This window comes from Hylobates moloch, unplaced genomic scaffold (genome assembly GCF_009828535.3).
Source record: "Hylobates moloch isolate HMO894 unplaced genomic scaffold, HMol_V3 SCAFFOLD_24, whole genome shotgun sequence".
Taxonomy (NCBI): Eukaryota; Metazoa; Chordata; class Mammalia; order Primates; family Hylobatidae; genus Hylobates; species Hylobates moloch.
In genome coordinates, this window is record NW_026652299.1 from 1,464,928 (window position 1) to 1,481,130 (window position 16,203).

The following is a 16,203-nucleotide window of genomic DNA, read 5'->3' on the forward strand; positions in this document are numbered from 1 at the left end:
GAAGCAGCACCTCTCTGCCTTCAATCTCAAACCGGCCATCCCTGAAAGCAACTGGAGAGATTCAGGTCAGACTAAAGATAGAACTTCCGGCTGCCAGGGTTATGAGGGCGTGATGAGGAAAGTGCCAGGCATCCTTGGACACCTAGACCCTTGCCTGGCTTAAGCGACGTGCTTTCCGACGGTGGCGGGAGGGGGACCAGTGTTCCTGGAGAGGGTCATCCCTCCTCTCCCGGGGCCAGCCAGCCACCCGCACCCCACATCCCTGCCAGTGCCAGAGCAGGGAACCATTGCAAAGTGATTTCTCCCTCCAACGGCGCCATACATCATGTTTTTTAATTTAAAAGATGCCCCGTGGAAGCATAACAAACCATTAAATGTTTGGGTCTCTAATTAATTCCAGAGCAGCCTGGGGCTGGGGCCCAGAGGTAGGACAGCAGAATAAGCCTGGCGCATCCCAGGAGGCAGCACTCAGGGCCCCAGCCCCAGCCCTGAGCCCTCCCAGCTCTGGTCGGGAGGAGGCAGAGGGGACCAGGCACCCCCTTCCCCACCTTCCAGGGCCAGGGCCTTGGGGAGGGGCTGCTTCACCCAGCCCTGGGCTCCCACTCCGGGGCCTGCCTCTGCATATTCTGGGGTGAGGCAGGAATCCGCATTTTTACTTTTTTTTTCTGCAGTCAAATGCTCTACCCCTGAGCTGTACCTCCTTTACTTTTTTTTTTTCTTTTTTTTTTTGAGACAAGATCTCACTCTGTCACCCAGACTGGAACACAGTGGCACAATCATGGCTCACTGCAGCCTCGCCCTCGTGAGCCCATGGGATCCTCCTGCCTCAGCCTCTCAAATAGCTGGGATCACAGGTGCACGCCACCACACCCAGCAAATTATTTTTTGTAAAGTTGGGGTCTCACCATTTGCCCAGGCTGGTTTTGAACTCCTGGGCTTAAGCCGTCCTCCTGCCTCCGCCTCCCAAAGTGCTGCGATGACAGGTGTGCACTACCGTGCCCACTCCAGGAATCTGCATTTTTAAGTAGCAATGGAGTGCTGTTGCCGCCTTCCTGGGCCTTGCTGTGGGGGAGTCTCAACTTCCTGGCTAGACTTTGCCATGCTGAGCCTCTGTTTCCCCATCTGTCCAATTGAGGTAACACTAACCTTTGCCTCCCTGAACCCTGGGGAGGGCTCTGCGTGCGGGAGGCACTGCACACCGGCGGACCGTCAAGGAAACAGGAGCTTTTCTCTGTTGCACACTCGTAGAGTGTCCTGCTCTTGGGGGCAGGCCAGGGGGAGCCCTGTGGCTTCCATGAGTTGTGTGGATGGTCCAAGATCCCATGGTAAGGTCGTCAGGCACTCGACACCATTCCCACAGCCCCTTGACCTTCCCCAGCACTCACTGAGTCCTTACACAGTGGGGACGTGGTGTAGGCAGCGGTCGCCTCCGTTCTACTCCCCAGCCCAGCCTCCTGGAGGGCAAGGCCGAGGTCAGGGGCCTGCTAGACCCAACTCTGTGGCCATGTCCCCAGAAGCCAGCCCCGCCGAGTCAGCCCTCCCAGCCCCAGCCTTGACTGCAACCCCCGCCAGCCTCCCCTGGACGATAGGATGGGAGCAGGAAGCGGAAGAGAGGGCCGGGTCTGGGGGGCCATGAGGGAGCCCCTAGAGCTGGTGAGATCCCTCTATGGGCCCCCCTGTCTGGGCACCAGGGCGGGCAACTGTGCTGAAGGAGAACCCACATGTGCCCAGCGTGCGGCTCCGTCTCCCATACTGCCTTGCACTGACCTTCCCTCCCCTACCGAGGAGGAAATGAGTGTCTACCGGGCACCCCCTTGTACCCAGCATCATGCCAGGAGCCTTAAGTAACTGGTGATGCATCCCCCACCACAACCCTGGGAGGCAGACACCATGATGATCTCTGTTTGACAGATGAGAGGACTGAGGCTAAGAGAGGTTAAGTGACATGCCCAAGGTCACACAGCAGGCGCACGGCAGAGCCAACACCATCTCCTGGCCCACGATGGTTCTGTGTCCCCTGACGCAGCAGGTGCACAGGCGGGCCCTCCACCTGCTCCTAGCTGGGCCAGGTCACCATGGCAGGCCTTGCGGCTTGAGGCCCAACTGCCCTGATTTGCCCATCACAGCCTCATGGGCTCTGCGGCAGAGCCCAGGGAGACAGACAGGGTGAGAGCCAAGCTGCAGAGGCAGGCAGACGTTAGCAGTAAACATGATCTATCGGCAAAACATTGGAATGATGAAAAGTTATCGATCTATAGCTTTCCAACCATCTCCCCACCTCCCCCACACGTCTGGCCCTCTGCCCACCTTTCCCCCTGGAGCTGGAAACTTCGCTCCATCAGCAGAATCCTCAGTCCAGCCCTGGCCCCGGCCCCAGACTAGCCCTGGCCTCTCATTTGGTTTAAATGATCGAGACGAGGAACAATATTTTTAGACAGATGCACGCCCGTCCCAGCACGGCTGTTGTGATTATGCAAATCCAGTCGTAAGAAGTTTAAAAGCCTGGAACCACCATATTTCTTGATTTCATTAGTGATGACACAGGCCACGGAAGGAACTTGCTGCCCACCTCACACGCACTGTCCCCATCGTCCCCTGGGGGACAGCGGGGTGCTCTCTGCAGGGGCAGTGTGTGTGAGGCTGATGATGAGACGTCATGAGGGCTCCAGCCGGGCAGACACCAGGCCCCAGACACAATCCCAAGAGTCCTTGGAGGCGTCTGGCTCAACAATTTCATGTTAGGATGGGGGAAACTGAGGCCCGGAGATGGGAATTGGAGACCTGGGACTCTGGCTCCGGCCTGGATGCCTGGCCTCTCCCGCTGTGACCAGTTTTCCCAGCAACTCCAGTACTTAGAGGGGAGAGGGTCTCCCAGGAGAGGGTTCTCGGAGCAATGCTGCACTCTCTCCTCCCACCCCTTCTGAGCAGAGAAGCCCAGGGAGGGGAGATGATCCGGTTAAAGAACAGGCTCCTATCCCAGCACTCAAGCCCTTCCACTTGCCCCCAGCTACCCCTGCAGCCCCACCTCCCGCCAGCATTGCCCACCACTGCCTGCGCCCTGGACACCCCACACTCCCTGGAGGGGCCTCCTGCCTTCATGGCTGGAACACACTCCCTCTGCCTGGGATGCCTGTTACCATCCTCCCCTAACTGCTACTCCTCTGCTGGGGCCCTTCGAGCAGCAGCTCCTGCCAAAGCCCTGCCTGGTTACCCCCCATCTCGCACACCTCCCTAGCCCAGCCAGGCCGCCTCTTTCCCTGCAGGCCCCACTGTGGTCTGGTTACCCCCCATCTCGCACACCTCCCTAGCCCAGCCAAGCCGCCTCTTTCCCTGCAGGCCCCACTGTGGTCTGTAAGCCCTTCAGGGGCCCCGTGGTTCCTAAATGTCCAGTGCCTGGCAACCCATCTTCAGTGGACAGAGCAAGGCCAGGAGATGAACATGGACCCTCCTGCTCCGGGTCTCGGGGGCACGGCAGGCGGTAGACCCGCTGGCCCCTGGCCCTGAATCCCAGCAGATTCCAGCTGGAGTCGGGGTCTTTTCTGGTGTCCGAGGGGGGTGGGTCCCACTCTCAGATGCTAAGCCACTCACCCTCCACCCAACCAGGAGAGACCTTCTTCAGGAGGTCGAATACGCTTCAGAATCTGTCCTTTTGAGTGTTGCCTCCACCTTCAACGTTCCCTGAAGTGGCCAGCTCATTCCGTCGGGGGCATTCCCACTCACACCACCTCCCCGCAGCCCTGCCCTCTGCGCCAGCTCCTGCTTGAACACCCCTGCTGATGGGGGGCTCACTATCTTTCACAGCTTGTTGGACAGAGCTCTTTAGCAACTGGGTCCCAGGAGTGCTTCTGTTTCCAGAGGCCACTGGCGGTTGCTGCCCCTTCTCCACCCTCCAGACAGGCCCAGAGCTGAGCACATTTCCAGGGTCACCTGGCCTAAAGTCTGACCCCATTCTCTGTTCTCCCAGCTACTGTGTCTGTCCCCTGATCAGCACTCTCTGGTCACACATAGGGTATGCTGGCCACCCCTTCCAGCACCCTCCAGGCCCTGCCTGTGGGAGGCAGAGCTGTCCCAAGATGGAAGCGTGGTAGGCTCAGGCGGTGGGTGGGCAGATTCCCCCAGGACAGCCGGGGTCTCCGTGCAACGAGCAGACCTTGCCATCGGCTGTGAGTGAATGCAGTGGTTCTGGGAGCCCATTTCCCCAACTAGCCCAGGCGACATTGGCCAGTCCCTTCGCTCGAGGGGCTTCCCACCCAGACCATGGAGGGCACCTGGGCCCGTGTCCCATGACGTGGCCTGTGGTGCTCTTATGGCTGCCCAGGGCCGGGCACGTGGAGGCCTCTCTCCATCTGGGTGAGGGGCGTGCACAGACCAGATGAGACCTGGTGGGGTGTGGCCCAAAGCTGAGATGCAGGACCCCCTGTGGGTTAGGGTTAGGACCACCTAACCCCCTGTGTGCACCTCATATCTTTCCTGAGGGGGTAACAGCTCCTATGGGCTTGACCAAGCATGATGTGGATGGCCGGGTGTGGTGACACACACCTGTAATCCCAGTGCTTTGGGAAGCTGAGGCAGGAGGATGGCTTGAGTCCAGGAGGCCAAGGGTGCAGTGAGCTAGGATTGCACCACTGCACTCCAGCCAGGGCAACAGAGCGAGACCCATCTCTTTAAAAAAGTACAAAAGGAAGTTAATGTTTGTGAGAAACCACAAACTCCCTGGGAGGAGTTGTCTTTACTCCCATTCAACAGAAGAGGAAGCAGAGCCGGCGCGTCCCAGCCCGCATGCAGCGTGGTTCGAGTCTGTCCAGTCCTGGCTGCCGGGCACCGTGCCGGCCCTGGGATGCCACAGCAGTGACCAGGACACACAGCTCCTGCCCTTGCGGTGGCAGAAGCTCCAACATGAATTAAAAGTAAATAACCAAGCAGAACATCAGGGAGAGAGAAGTGCCAGGATTTAAACTAGGTGGGGGCTGAGAGTGAATTTGGGGTGCAGAGAGTGAATTCGGGGTGCAGAGCAGGGAGGGTTCTTGGGGCAACGCTGCTGCATCTCGGAGTGAATGATGGGAGGGAGCCGGAGCTTCCCAGGCAGAGGGGCGGCTGGTGCAGGGTCTTCAGCCAGGAAGGGGGCGTGCACTGGGGGACTGGGAGTGAGAAGGGGCGGAGGCCAATCCGGTGGGTCCTGGAGATCGTGTTTGGAGGCCGGATTCTCCTCCACGTGCGAAGGACTGGATGCCCTCCGGGCTGCGTGGGGCTGCAGGACCACCTTGGTGGTTAGTGAGGCTCCCTCCAGCCGTGGAGGGCGAATGGATTGTGGGTGCCAGGAGACAAGGTGCAGCCATGGGCGTCGTCCCTGCCGGAGGTGGGTTTGGCGGCGGTCGTGGTGGGAGTGGAGTGATTCCAGATGCTTCTGCAGGTGGATTAGATGCTGCTGGAGTTGGACCAGGTGTTGGGGGAGGAAAGAGAGGAGTCCAGAATGTGGCGTCAACTTTTGGTGGGGGAATGCGGCGGATGGTGAGGCAGTGAGACGCCAGCGGGGACAGGAGTTTGGAGTAGCCACTTAGATGTGACAGGGGAGAATATTCAAGTCGGGGGCAGCCGAGGGCCTCAAGATAGACCGAGGGTCAGCTGCACAGAGACAAGAGCACAGGGCACAAGACCCCCTGGGAGTGCTGGGGAGAGGAGGCGGTGAGGACCCAACCTGGCCTGGAACATGTGGAGTTGGGGTGAAGGTGAAGGAGGCTGGACAGAGAGGGCGGTGGCTAGGATGCTGGAGTGGAGAGGGTGGCAGGAGGGAGCCGGCAGCTGCGTGGGCCAAGGGCTGCTGAGAGGCTGAGCAAGACAAAAATGGGCCCTGGCAGGGCAGAGGTCGCTGGTGGCCTTGATGAGAGCGGCTCAGAGGGACGGAGGGGGGATGCTGGATGGGGTGGGGCTGAGGATGGAAGAGGAGGTGAGCGAGGGGGATGGAAACCGCTGGCGATCCTTCCAAGAAAACCTGCTGCAATGAGGCAGAGGCCGGAAGTTACGCAGGTCAAGTTGGCTTGTTTTATGGAAGGTTCTGGAACTACGAGTTCCAATACAGCAGCTACTAGCCACGTTTCTGGCACTCCAGAGCCATAGGGGACCCGTGGCCACCCTGTTGGACAGCGCAAGTACAGAACCTCCGTGCATCCAAGAAAGCTGTGTGGGCAAGATGGCATTGCAGAGGGCTGGAGGTATCAGACCCGAGGGGTGCCCATTCCAGAGGGGCCACGACCTCTGCGTCTCCCTGAGGCAGGAGGCTAGGCCCTGGGAGCAGGTGCAGACGGGCCGAGAGGAAGGGGAGTTCCTTTCAGGCAATGGGGAGCAGCCCTCCTGAGGGATGCCGCGGGCCTGCTGGCCTCCCTGGGGCCTTGTGGTCCACGCCCATGCGAGCCTCTGGGTCTGAGGCGGCAAGTGTGCTGAGGAGGGGAGCAGGGCTGGGGCTGGGTCTGTGCAGGACAGCAACGCCCATGTGGGGTCTCCACACCCACCCTCCGTGCCAGCCAGTACTCCTTTCTAGAAACGTCGTTTAATGAGCCGATCACTGGACGCGGGGTGCAGCGGCAGGTGTGAGTGTGCATCAGCGAGGGCACAGGCTGGTGGGACATCGAGAATGACTGAGTGAGCGAGCCCAGCTGGAAAGGGCCTTGGGGGACCTGTGGTCTGTCCAGAACCTTCCTAGGTGATTCAGCTTTTCTGTTTCCTGTGCCAGGTCCACAGCCTCTGCCCTTGGGGACTCCCAGACCCAGGGTGCCTCGCGAACCCCTCCTAGCACAGCACCGTCCAGCCTCTCCGCCCGGCCCCTGACAGGAGGCTGCCCAGGGCTGACTCACAGTGTGACCTCGGAGAAATCCTTCTCGCTCTGTGCCTCAGTTTCCCCGCTGTAAAGTGAGCTGCAGAATGAAAACTTTGGGGCCCCTTGGCTGGGCATGGTGGCTCACGCCTGTAATCCCAGCATTTTGGGAGGCCAAGGCAGGTGGATCACCTGAGGTCAGGAGTTCGAAACCAGCCTGACCAATATGGTGAAACCCCATCTCTACTAAAAGTACAAAAATTAGCTGGGCGTGGTGGCGTGTGCCTGTAATCCCAGCTACTTGAGAGGCTGAGGCAGGAGAATCACTTGAACCCGGGAGGCAAAGGTTGCAGTGAGCTGAGATTGCGCCATTGCACTCCAGCCTGGGTGACAGAGCAAGACTCCGTCTCAGAAAAAAAAAAAAAAACTTTGGGGCTCCTCCAAAGCTGAGGGCCATAGAGGGGGCAAAATCCATGCCTCCTAAGGGGCTGCGGGCCCACGCTTCCTTCCTGGCAGGGCACTGGCCACACTGAGGAGTCACGCCCACACGCCCTGAAGATCTCCCTGCCCAGGACACTGGCAGTGAGGCCAGGCTGGGGGTGGGGCAGGACTCCCTGAACCCCTGCAGGACAGGCTGCTGCTCACCTGGACTCTGGGGCAGGGGCCAAGCAGGAAGGTGAGGGCTGGACACTAGGCTGGGGACGGCCTGCCTCCCTCATCACACAAGCTGCCCAGCCTGATGGAGGAGGGCTCAGAGCTGGGTGGGGAGGTGAGGCTGTGTTCCAGCACCACTCCCAAGGAGTCTGATGCACAGATTCTTATACTCACTATGGGGGGAGTGGGGCATGGTGGTAAGGAAAGGGCAGGCAGGGGAGGAACCAGGTGAGCCAGGAAGGGGGAGAGAGTGTGGCGCCCAGCCAGGCCCTGGAGATGTCGGCCACCAGTGCACACTTAGAGCGTGTTTCCTGCATGCATGCAACATGCCAGATATACAGACCCCCATGCACGTGTGAACATGAGGAGGAAGTCTGGGGGGCTCCTAGCTGTACCCGTGCCACCCACACCTGCCTCCACCTAGCCCCAGACGCACCAGAGCTCCCGGCCTCGCTGCCCAGACAGGGTGCCCTCAGTGACACCTGCTCTGCCCAGTGCCCCAGTGAGCATGGCCTGTGCACTCATGTACACAATCGCCCACCCTGTGTACACACCTGTGCACACACATCTGTACACACACACAACCTGGCACACACGAGGGCTCACGTGTACAAACACGTGTGTGGGTGGACGTGAGTATACATGTGTCCACAAACACACATGCACACACACACGTGAACCCCATGTGCACGCAGCCCTCCAGCCCTCAGCTGTGGGCCCAGGAGAGCCGGGGCAGCCCCAGGCCCCCAAGCCTCCTCCCTGTGCCTGTGGTAAGGGCTCTTAGGCCCTATAATCCTCCTTACCTTGACTTTGGGTTATTTTGAGCAAGAGATTAAAGGTGATTACGATTGTAGCTGAGGCGCCACGCTTCCTACGCGCTTCCTGCGCGGCCGCTGGCCAGACCCGCCCTTCCGGGGGCCGGGCACAGCCGGACGCCATCTGCCCCACGCCCTCGGCCCGCCCCTGGCCAGCACGCGCCTCTGCCTGAGACCTGGGCCCCCAGGAGGCCTGGGAAAGCTAAATCCCAGCGTTGGCACAGGTTGTCTGGGCACAGTGGAGGGATGGTGGGGAGGGATGGAGGGGCTGGCGTGGGTGCGGGCTGGCAGGTGCGCACGGTGTGACGGTGACCGAGACAGCGCTGACTCCCGTGATGGTGGATTTCACATCCAACCAGACCACGTGGGGACCCCATTTTCCCAACCGAAGCAGCCTCCCAAGCCATTTTTGAGTGGGCCTAGCCAGGTCCCGCCCGGCTGGGCTGGGCGTCCCCTGGCCACTCCAGGCCAAGCCCTGGGTTAGCTCCCCAAGGCCCACTAGGACCTCGCTGCATCCCCCATGCCGTCTGACTTCTCCCTCTCTTTAAATCAGAAATAGACTCTTCTCCAGGAGCCGGAACAAAATTGTTCTTTATGAAGTTTCCAAAGGGAGGAAAAAACCCATTTTACATCATTATATTTTTTTTCTCTAATGTAAACCGCTTCAGTGCAGACTAGTTGCAAACGTCAATATCAGTGAAATACACCCAGCTGGCTGCCCGCCAGGCCACGGATCGGTGACAGAGGCCGACTGTAAATCCACATATTAACAAGCAAACACACCCATTTCTCTATCCTGCAGGGAAAACACAGGCGGCCGGGAGGTGAGGCCGCACACCAGGGGCCCCCTTATCTCGAGGGCGGTGGTGGGGGGGTCCGTGGGGGAGCAGGAGCCCAGCGGGAGGCCTCGCTCCCCGGACGCACCTCCAGCCCCGTCTGCAGGGTCCTTCCTGCCTGGGGCTTCCCCGCCTACAGCTCGCTGGCCACATCCTCTGTGTCCAGGTTCAGCAGACACAGAGATGGGGAAGGCACCGTCCTGCCTGGAGACCCTCAGGGTCCAGTGGAGGCTGAGGAATAGAGCAGAGGACCCCGTATGGTGGTGGGGAGGATAGTGGGAGAGGCATCTGGCTCCCCCAGGGACCTCGGAGCTGTCCCTCTCCCAGCCTGGGGAAGATGTGTGGAGCCTGGAAATTCTCAGCAGAGCAAGCAGCTCCCTTCCTTCCAGAAGGGAGGCAGCCACATTCCACCAAGGTGATGTGCAGACAGTGCCAAGTCCCAGTGCCAGGTAGACGCCCTCAGAGACCATCCAGCTGGCTCATTTGGGGAAACCAAGGCCCAGAGGGGGCACAGCATGCCGGGGACACAGGGCAGGCGAGCTCAGACTGAGACCTGGCAGACACGAGTCCCCAGACAGGCCAGAATACCTCCCAGTGCCTCCCTCCCAGAGGGCTGGAGAGGAGCCCGCGCCCCGGAAGGATTCTGTGTCGCGGGCTGGGGACCCTGTGGCGAGTGCGCAGGGCAGCTCCTACAGGCGGCTCCAGGGGCGTTGTGGCCGGGCCTCCTGGGAGCAGAAGCCCCAGGTGACAGGCACCCTGCCCAGTGAGGGCCTTCACACGCGCATCCCTGGCCGCAGCCAGCCGGCAGAAGCCTGGTCACTCCTCAGCCAAGCGACTTTAGGTCCGAGTCCCCTGCCTCAGTTTCCTTATCTGACCGGGGTTGCGCCAAGAGTGAAATGGGCTTCAGGGGCCTTGATTCTGGGCTGTCAGTACCTTGTAACCCGGCCAAGCAGGCCTCTCCCCGTCCATTTTGCAGATGAGGAAACTGAGGCCCGAGAGCCGAGGAGATCCCTCCACGGGAGGGTGAAGCATTTCCTCTGCTATCCTGACCTGTCTCAGGACCCCCAGGGGCTTCTGTGTTTTACAGAAGAGATTCAGGGGGCTCAGCGGAGCAGGGACTCAGGCCATGTTCGGATGCTACCGCTGTGAGATGCCGGCCATCCCTGACCGCTGTCTTCTCTTTTGTCTTGCAGCAGGAACGTCGGAGCAGGAGGAGCCAGTGGAGCCGTCAGGACACCCAGGCCCATGGGGCAGGAGGCCTCGGTCACCGCAGGACTGGGGCGGAAGACGAGAGGCGGCCGGCTGTGAGGGAGGCACCCTCCCTCCCCGCGCTTACGTCGCGCGGCCATGCGGTTTGGGACAGGACACCCCTGAGAGTGCAGGCACCTCCCCCTCCCGCCCCTCCATCCCTTTGGGGGCTGCCGCCTGGCTCCCCACCTGGTCCCCCTTGGCAGGCGAATTGGGGCTCCCTGCAGGGTGGTCCCGATGGCCGGGCGTGGGTGGGGCGCGCTGTGGGTGTGCGTGGCAGCCGCCACCTTGCTGCATGCTGGCGGCCTGGCCCGCGGGGACTGCTGGCTGATCGAGGGCGACAAGGGCTTCGTGTGGCTGGCCATCTGCAGCCAGAACCAGCCGCCCTACGAGGCCATCCCGCAGCAGATCAACAACACCATCGTGGACCTGCGGCTCAACGAGAACCGTATCCGCAGCGTTCAGTACGCCTCGCTCAGCCGCTTCGGCAACCTCACGTACCTCAACCTCACCAAGAACGAGATCGGCTACATTGAGGACGGCGCCTTCTCGGGCCAGTTCAACCTGCAGGTGCTGCAGCTGGGCTACAACCGGCTGCGCAACCTCACGGAGGGCATGCTGCGTGGCCTGGGCAAGCTGGAGTACCTGTACCTGCAGGCCAACCTCATCGAGGTGGTCATGGCCAGCAGCTTTTGGGAGTGCCCCAACATCGTCAACATTGACCTGTCCATGAACCGCATCCAGCAGCTCAACAGCGGCACCTTCGCCGGCCTGGCCAAGCTGTCGGTGTGCGAGCTCTACAGCAACCCCTTCTACTGCTCCTGCGAGCTGCTGGGCTTCCTGCGCTGGCTGGCCGCCTTCACCAACGCCACGCAGACGTACGACCGCATGCAATGCGAGTCGCCGCCCGTCTACTCTGGCTACTACCTCCTGGGCCAGGGCCGCCGCAGCCACCGCAGCATCCTCAGCAAACTGCAGTCAGTCTGCACCGAGGACTCGTACGCCGCTGAGGTGGTGGGGCCCCCACGCCCGGCATCGGGGCGCTCACAGCCGGGGCGCTCCCCGCCGCCCCCGCCTCCACCGGAGCCCAGTGACACGCCCTGTGCCGACGACGAGTGCTTCTCCGGGGACGGCACCACGCCACTGGTGGCCCTGCCCACGCTGGCCACGCAGGCCGAGGCCCGCCCCCTCATCAAGGTCAAGCAGCTGACCCAGAACTCGGCCACCATCACCGTCCAGCTGCCCAGCCCATTCCACCGGATGTACACCCTGGAGCATTTCAACAACAGCAAGGCCTCCACCGTGTCCAGGCTGACCAAGGCCCAGGAGGAGATCCGTCTGACCAACCTGTTCACGCTCACCAACTACACCTACTGCGTGGTGTCCACCAGTGCCGGGCTGCGCCACAACCACACCTGCCTCACCATCTGCTTGCCCCGGCTGCCCAGCCCGCCCGGCCCGGTGCCCAGCCCCTCCACGGCCACCCACTACATCATGACCATCCTGGGCTGCCTCTTCGGCATGGTGCTGGTGCTGGGTGCCGTCTACTACTGCCTGCGCAGGCGGCGGCGCCAGGAGGAGAAGCACAAGAAGGCCGCCTCGGCGGCCGCAGCTGGCAGCCTCAAGAAGACCATCATCGAGCTCAAGTATGGGCCAGAGCTGGAGGCGCCCGGCCTGGCCCCGCTGTCCCAGGGCCCGCTGCTGGGCCCCGAGGCCGTGACGCGCATTCCTTACCTGCCTGCCACCGGCGAGGTGGAGCAGTACAAGCTGGTGGAGAGCGCGGACACCCCCAAGGCCAGCAAGGGCAGCTACATGGAGGTTCGAACCGGGGACCCTCCGGAACGCAGGGACTGCGAGCTGGGCCGGCCGGGCCCCGACAGCCAGAGCTCGGTGGCCGAGATCTCCACCATCGCCAAGGAGGTGGACAAGGTCAACCAGATCATCAACAACTGCATCGACGCGCTCAAGTCCGAGTCCGCCTCCTTCCAAGGCGTCAAGTCGGGGCCCGTGTCCGCCGCAGAGCCGCCGCTGGTGCTGCTGTCCGAACCGCTGGCCGCCAAGCACGGCTTCCTGGCGCCCGGGTACAAGGACGCCTTCGGCCACAGCCTGCAGCGGCACCACAGCGTGGAGGCCGCCGGGCCCCCTCGTGCCAGCACCTCGTCCGGCGGCTCCGTGCGCAGCCCCCGCGCCTTCCGGGCCGAGGCCGTCGGGGCGCACAAGGCCGCGGCCGCCGAGGCCAAGTACATCGAGAAGGGCTCCCCCGCGGCCGACGCCATCCTCACTGTGACGCCCGCGGCCGCCGTGCTGCGGGCCGAGGCCGAGAAGGGTCGCCAGTACGGCGAGCACCGGCACTCGTACCCCGGCTCCCACCCGGCCGAGCCACCTGCGCCCCCCGGGCCACCGCCGCCGCCTCCGCACGAGGGTCTGGGGCGCAAGACCTCCATCCTGGAGCCGCTCACCCGGCCGCGGCCCCGCGACCTCGCCTACTCGCAGCTGTCCCCGCAGTACCACAGCCTGAGCTACTCCTCCAGCCCCGAGTACACCTGCCGGGCCTCCCAGAGCATCTGGGAGCGCTTCAGACTGAGCCGCCGGCGGCACAAGGAGGAAGAAGAGTTCATGGCCGCGGGCCACGCGCTGCGCAAGAAGGTTCAGTTCGCCAAAGACGAGGATCTGCACGACATCCTGGACTACTGGAAGGGCGTGTCGGCCCAGCACAAGTCCTGAGCCCCCCCAGACCCGCGATGCCCACTGGACCAAAAAGGACGCCAGATCCACCCAGAGACTCAGCACCAAACCCAACACACGCACAACACCACAGCAACTGTGACAGCCGGGGAGGGGGGCCCTGCAGAGGCGAGGGGGGCGCGGGCGGGGACAGACTAGGGGGACACGTCCCGAGCTCCTGTGGCCGGTCCTGGGATGCGCTCACCGTCCCGGGCGGCACGTGTCCACACGCACACACGCGCGCGCACACACACAGACACACACACACACACACACACGAGGGACTTCGGAAAACTGTGTCTTAGGGATGGGGGGTGGGGGTGGGGATTTTTTTTCATTATCTTTCCTCTTTTGAGTCTTCTCTGCCTTTTCTTTTCCTCTCTCTCTTTATTTTCTTCCTTTTTTAAAAAAATGTAATAAAAGACAAGTTATTTTAAAAAGACATACAATGCCGTCCGTGGGGGGTGTGGCCGGCGTGGCCACCTCGGGGGCCCCTCACGTGATCTCCTCGGTCCGTGGTTTTCTGTGGATTCTCTGTCCATCCGTCTCTTCGTTGCCGCCTCCGGAGTCCACCGCAGAGGGGCAGAGTGAATGCCGGCGGCCGAGTGGCCTCCGGGACAGGTCCTGGAGCCCTGCTGGACTCAGGGTGGGTGGAGGCTGTGCCTGTGGACGGCCGGGGTGGCCGGGAGGGCCAAGGGCTGGGAGGCACGTCCCCCAGCCGAGCCCCCGTGTACACTGTAGTCGTTCTATTGTACAGAAAAAATATTTCTATATTTGCAATGTTTGCTGTAAAATGAGAAAGAAAACAGACTATGTCTACTTAAAAAAAATCTGCAAAGGAAAAAAAGTCGAATGCTTGTTTGTCCTGGGTTTTTACTGTGGGTTTCCAGGAAAGAGTTGAGGTTTCTTTTATGTCCCGTTTAGGGGGTGGTTTTATTGATTTGGCCCTGGGGTGGGGCACGCTGTGTCTCTTGGCGAGAGCGTGGTGTGCACGTGGGAACCCTTGGGAGGTGGGCGGCCCGCACTGGGCTGGAGTGTGTCTGAGAGCCGGGGTGGACAGGGCAGGCGGGAGGACGGGCGGGAGCAGGGTCTTGGTGTGGTGGATCCGCGGTGCGGGGCTGCTTCTGTGTGTGTCTGGCTGTGCGTGCCGGTGGGGTGTGTGCAGAACCCAGCAGCCGCAGGGGTGTGAGTGGGCCTGGGACGTCCAGAGACTCTTGAGTGAGGTTCCGGGTGAGTCGATGTGGGTTTGCATGTGAGTGAGTGTGAGCGTGAGGTGGTTGGAGGGTGCGTCTGTGTGAGGGCGGGTTCCCCTGCTGTCGCCAGAGCCCCACCTACAGGAAGTCCCCAGAGACCCCTAATTCTTCGGGGGTCTCTCAGGACGCTGAGCCCAGAGCCAGACCCTGTACTGCAGCCCCCTCCATATGCATCTCACCCACCACCCCTCCAGGCAGCACACCCTGGTGTGGGCACCCATTCTGAGTGAATAAGAGGCTGGAGTCCACGTGGGACCAGCACCAGCTTGTTCAGCATCCCCAGGGGAGGGTGGAGAGAGTCCCTGGCTTCCTGCTGCCCAGAGCACAGGGTGCACCTCATCCCACCTACAGGAGCCAGAGTGAGACGCTGAGGACAAGACTCGACTCCCGGGCCCTCGAATCCACCTGCCAGCTGAGTGGGGGTTTTGTACCCACCCCAGGGAAACAGCCCCCAGCCCTGCATCCCACGCAGAGCTGCCTTTCTGCTCAGGGGGAGGGCCCTGTGAGGAAGGGGAACCCCTCGCCTTGGGCCCCTCCCTCCCACATGGCCCCGGGGTCCGGACACCTGCCTGATGCCGGGACTGCCGAGTCAAAGCTCCCTGTCACCCCTCCCTGCCTGTCTCGACGGCTCCTCCCCTGTTCTTCCTAAAGTCCGGGCTGCTGAGCCCCCACCCCACCCCTCCATCGCCGGCAGACCCACCCCCACTCTGAACTCTGGCACAGACCCAGGGAGGCAGGAGGCTGCGGCTGGAGCCGGGTCCCAGAGGCAACAGGATCCCGGGAGACTCCAGGGCAGGAACCGGAGGGATGGAAGCCGATTTTCAGACTCTGACGGGTCCCCAAGAAAGGACCCAGTCTCAGTCTGACCCAGTGGGGGACATGGAGGGAGGGAGGAAGGGCCAGTAGGGGTAGGAGCAGGGGCAGCCTCTGCTTGCAAGCCCTGGGTGACGGGAAGCTCACCCCTCTCCTCTGTAGCTGTCTCCAGCTTTCGGGACCTTCCTTGCAGCAGAAGCCCCGGGGAAAGTTCCCCAGGGGCCACAGAACCGAGGGCCCATCTGTCCCCTCCAGGTTAGCCAGCCCGATCCTGCCGCCTGCACCCCGGTCACCCCATCAGGGACCTGAGAGTGTGAGGCCTGCTCCGGGGGTGCACGCCCGGGTGGGCTCCACGGCCACCCTGTGACTCAGCCCTCCAAAGGGGGCTATTTCTGAGGACGCTGCATCACCAGGTCTTCCCCGTTTGACCCAAGGTTTCCGGCCAGCCCAGGACTCCCAGCCCTGGGCAGCTGCCCGTCCTCCATGAGGGGTCCCGGGAGGGCATGAGAGACCACTGGAGACCACAACGCCAGGCCCAGCGGAGAGGAGCGGGGACCAGGAGCGGGATCCAGGGCTGACGGGTGGAGGCCCAGAGAGAGCCCCGACCTGCCCAAGGTCACACGGCAACTCGATGACAGTCTGGTCATGGGACAGAGGTGGCCAGGCCATCTCAGCCTGCCGCTCCCTTTCACTGAGGAGCGAAGATGGGCTATTTATAGGAAATGCAGGAGAAGGGCAGACACCGAAGAGAGGCGCCTGCCTTGGGGACACCCGGCGGCTGGCCAGGAGTCAAGGGCCCACAGAGGAACAAGGGAAAATGGCAGGCAGCGAGGTGCGGGGTCCTCGACAGCCAGACACCCAGCCCGGGAGCTCAGGCCTCCTGGGAGCTACGGGGCTTGGCCCCGAGTGTCTGCGAACGCCCAGCCAGTCCTGGGACAAAGAGCCCCAAGTTCCCATGCCCTTGCTTGAAGGTGTCATGGTGGGGGTGACAGGACATAAACAGGAGGAGACACACACTTAGGAAGCGCCTACTGTGTGCAGGTTTCTGTGCC

General features: G+C 62.1%; 1 protein-coding gene across 2 annotated transcripts in view; it reads left to right on the forward strand.

Moving 5' to 3' along the window:
- ELFN1 (extracellular leucine rich repeat and fibronectin type III domain containing 1) overlaps positions 1-13,919 on the forward strand; it is a 77,359-nt gene extending 63,440 nt beyond the window's left edge. The window contains exons 1-2 of one of the 2 annotated variants that reach the window (XM_058434373.1): positions 8,385-8,501; positions 10,307-13,312. In XM_058434373.1, the coding sequence (XP_058290356.1) occupies positions 10,599-13,085 (2,487 nt within the window). In that variant the 5' untranslated portion in view covers positions 8,385-8,501; positions 10,307-10,598 and the 3' untranslated portion in view covers positions 13,086-13,312. Of the gene's footprint in view, positions 1-8,384; positions 8,502-10,306 lie in introns of those variants that run through there. The other variant, XM_032145886.2, reaches the window with a different exon arrangement.
- The last annotated feature ends 2,284 nt before the right edge of the window (positions 13,920-16,203 follow it).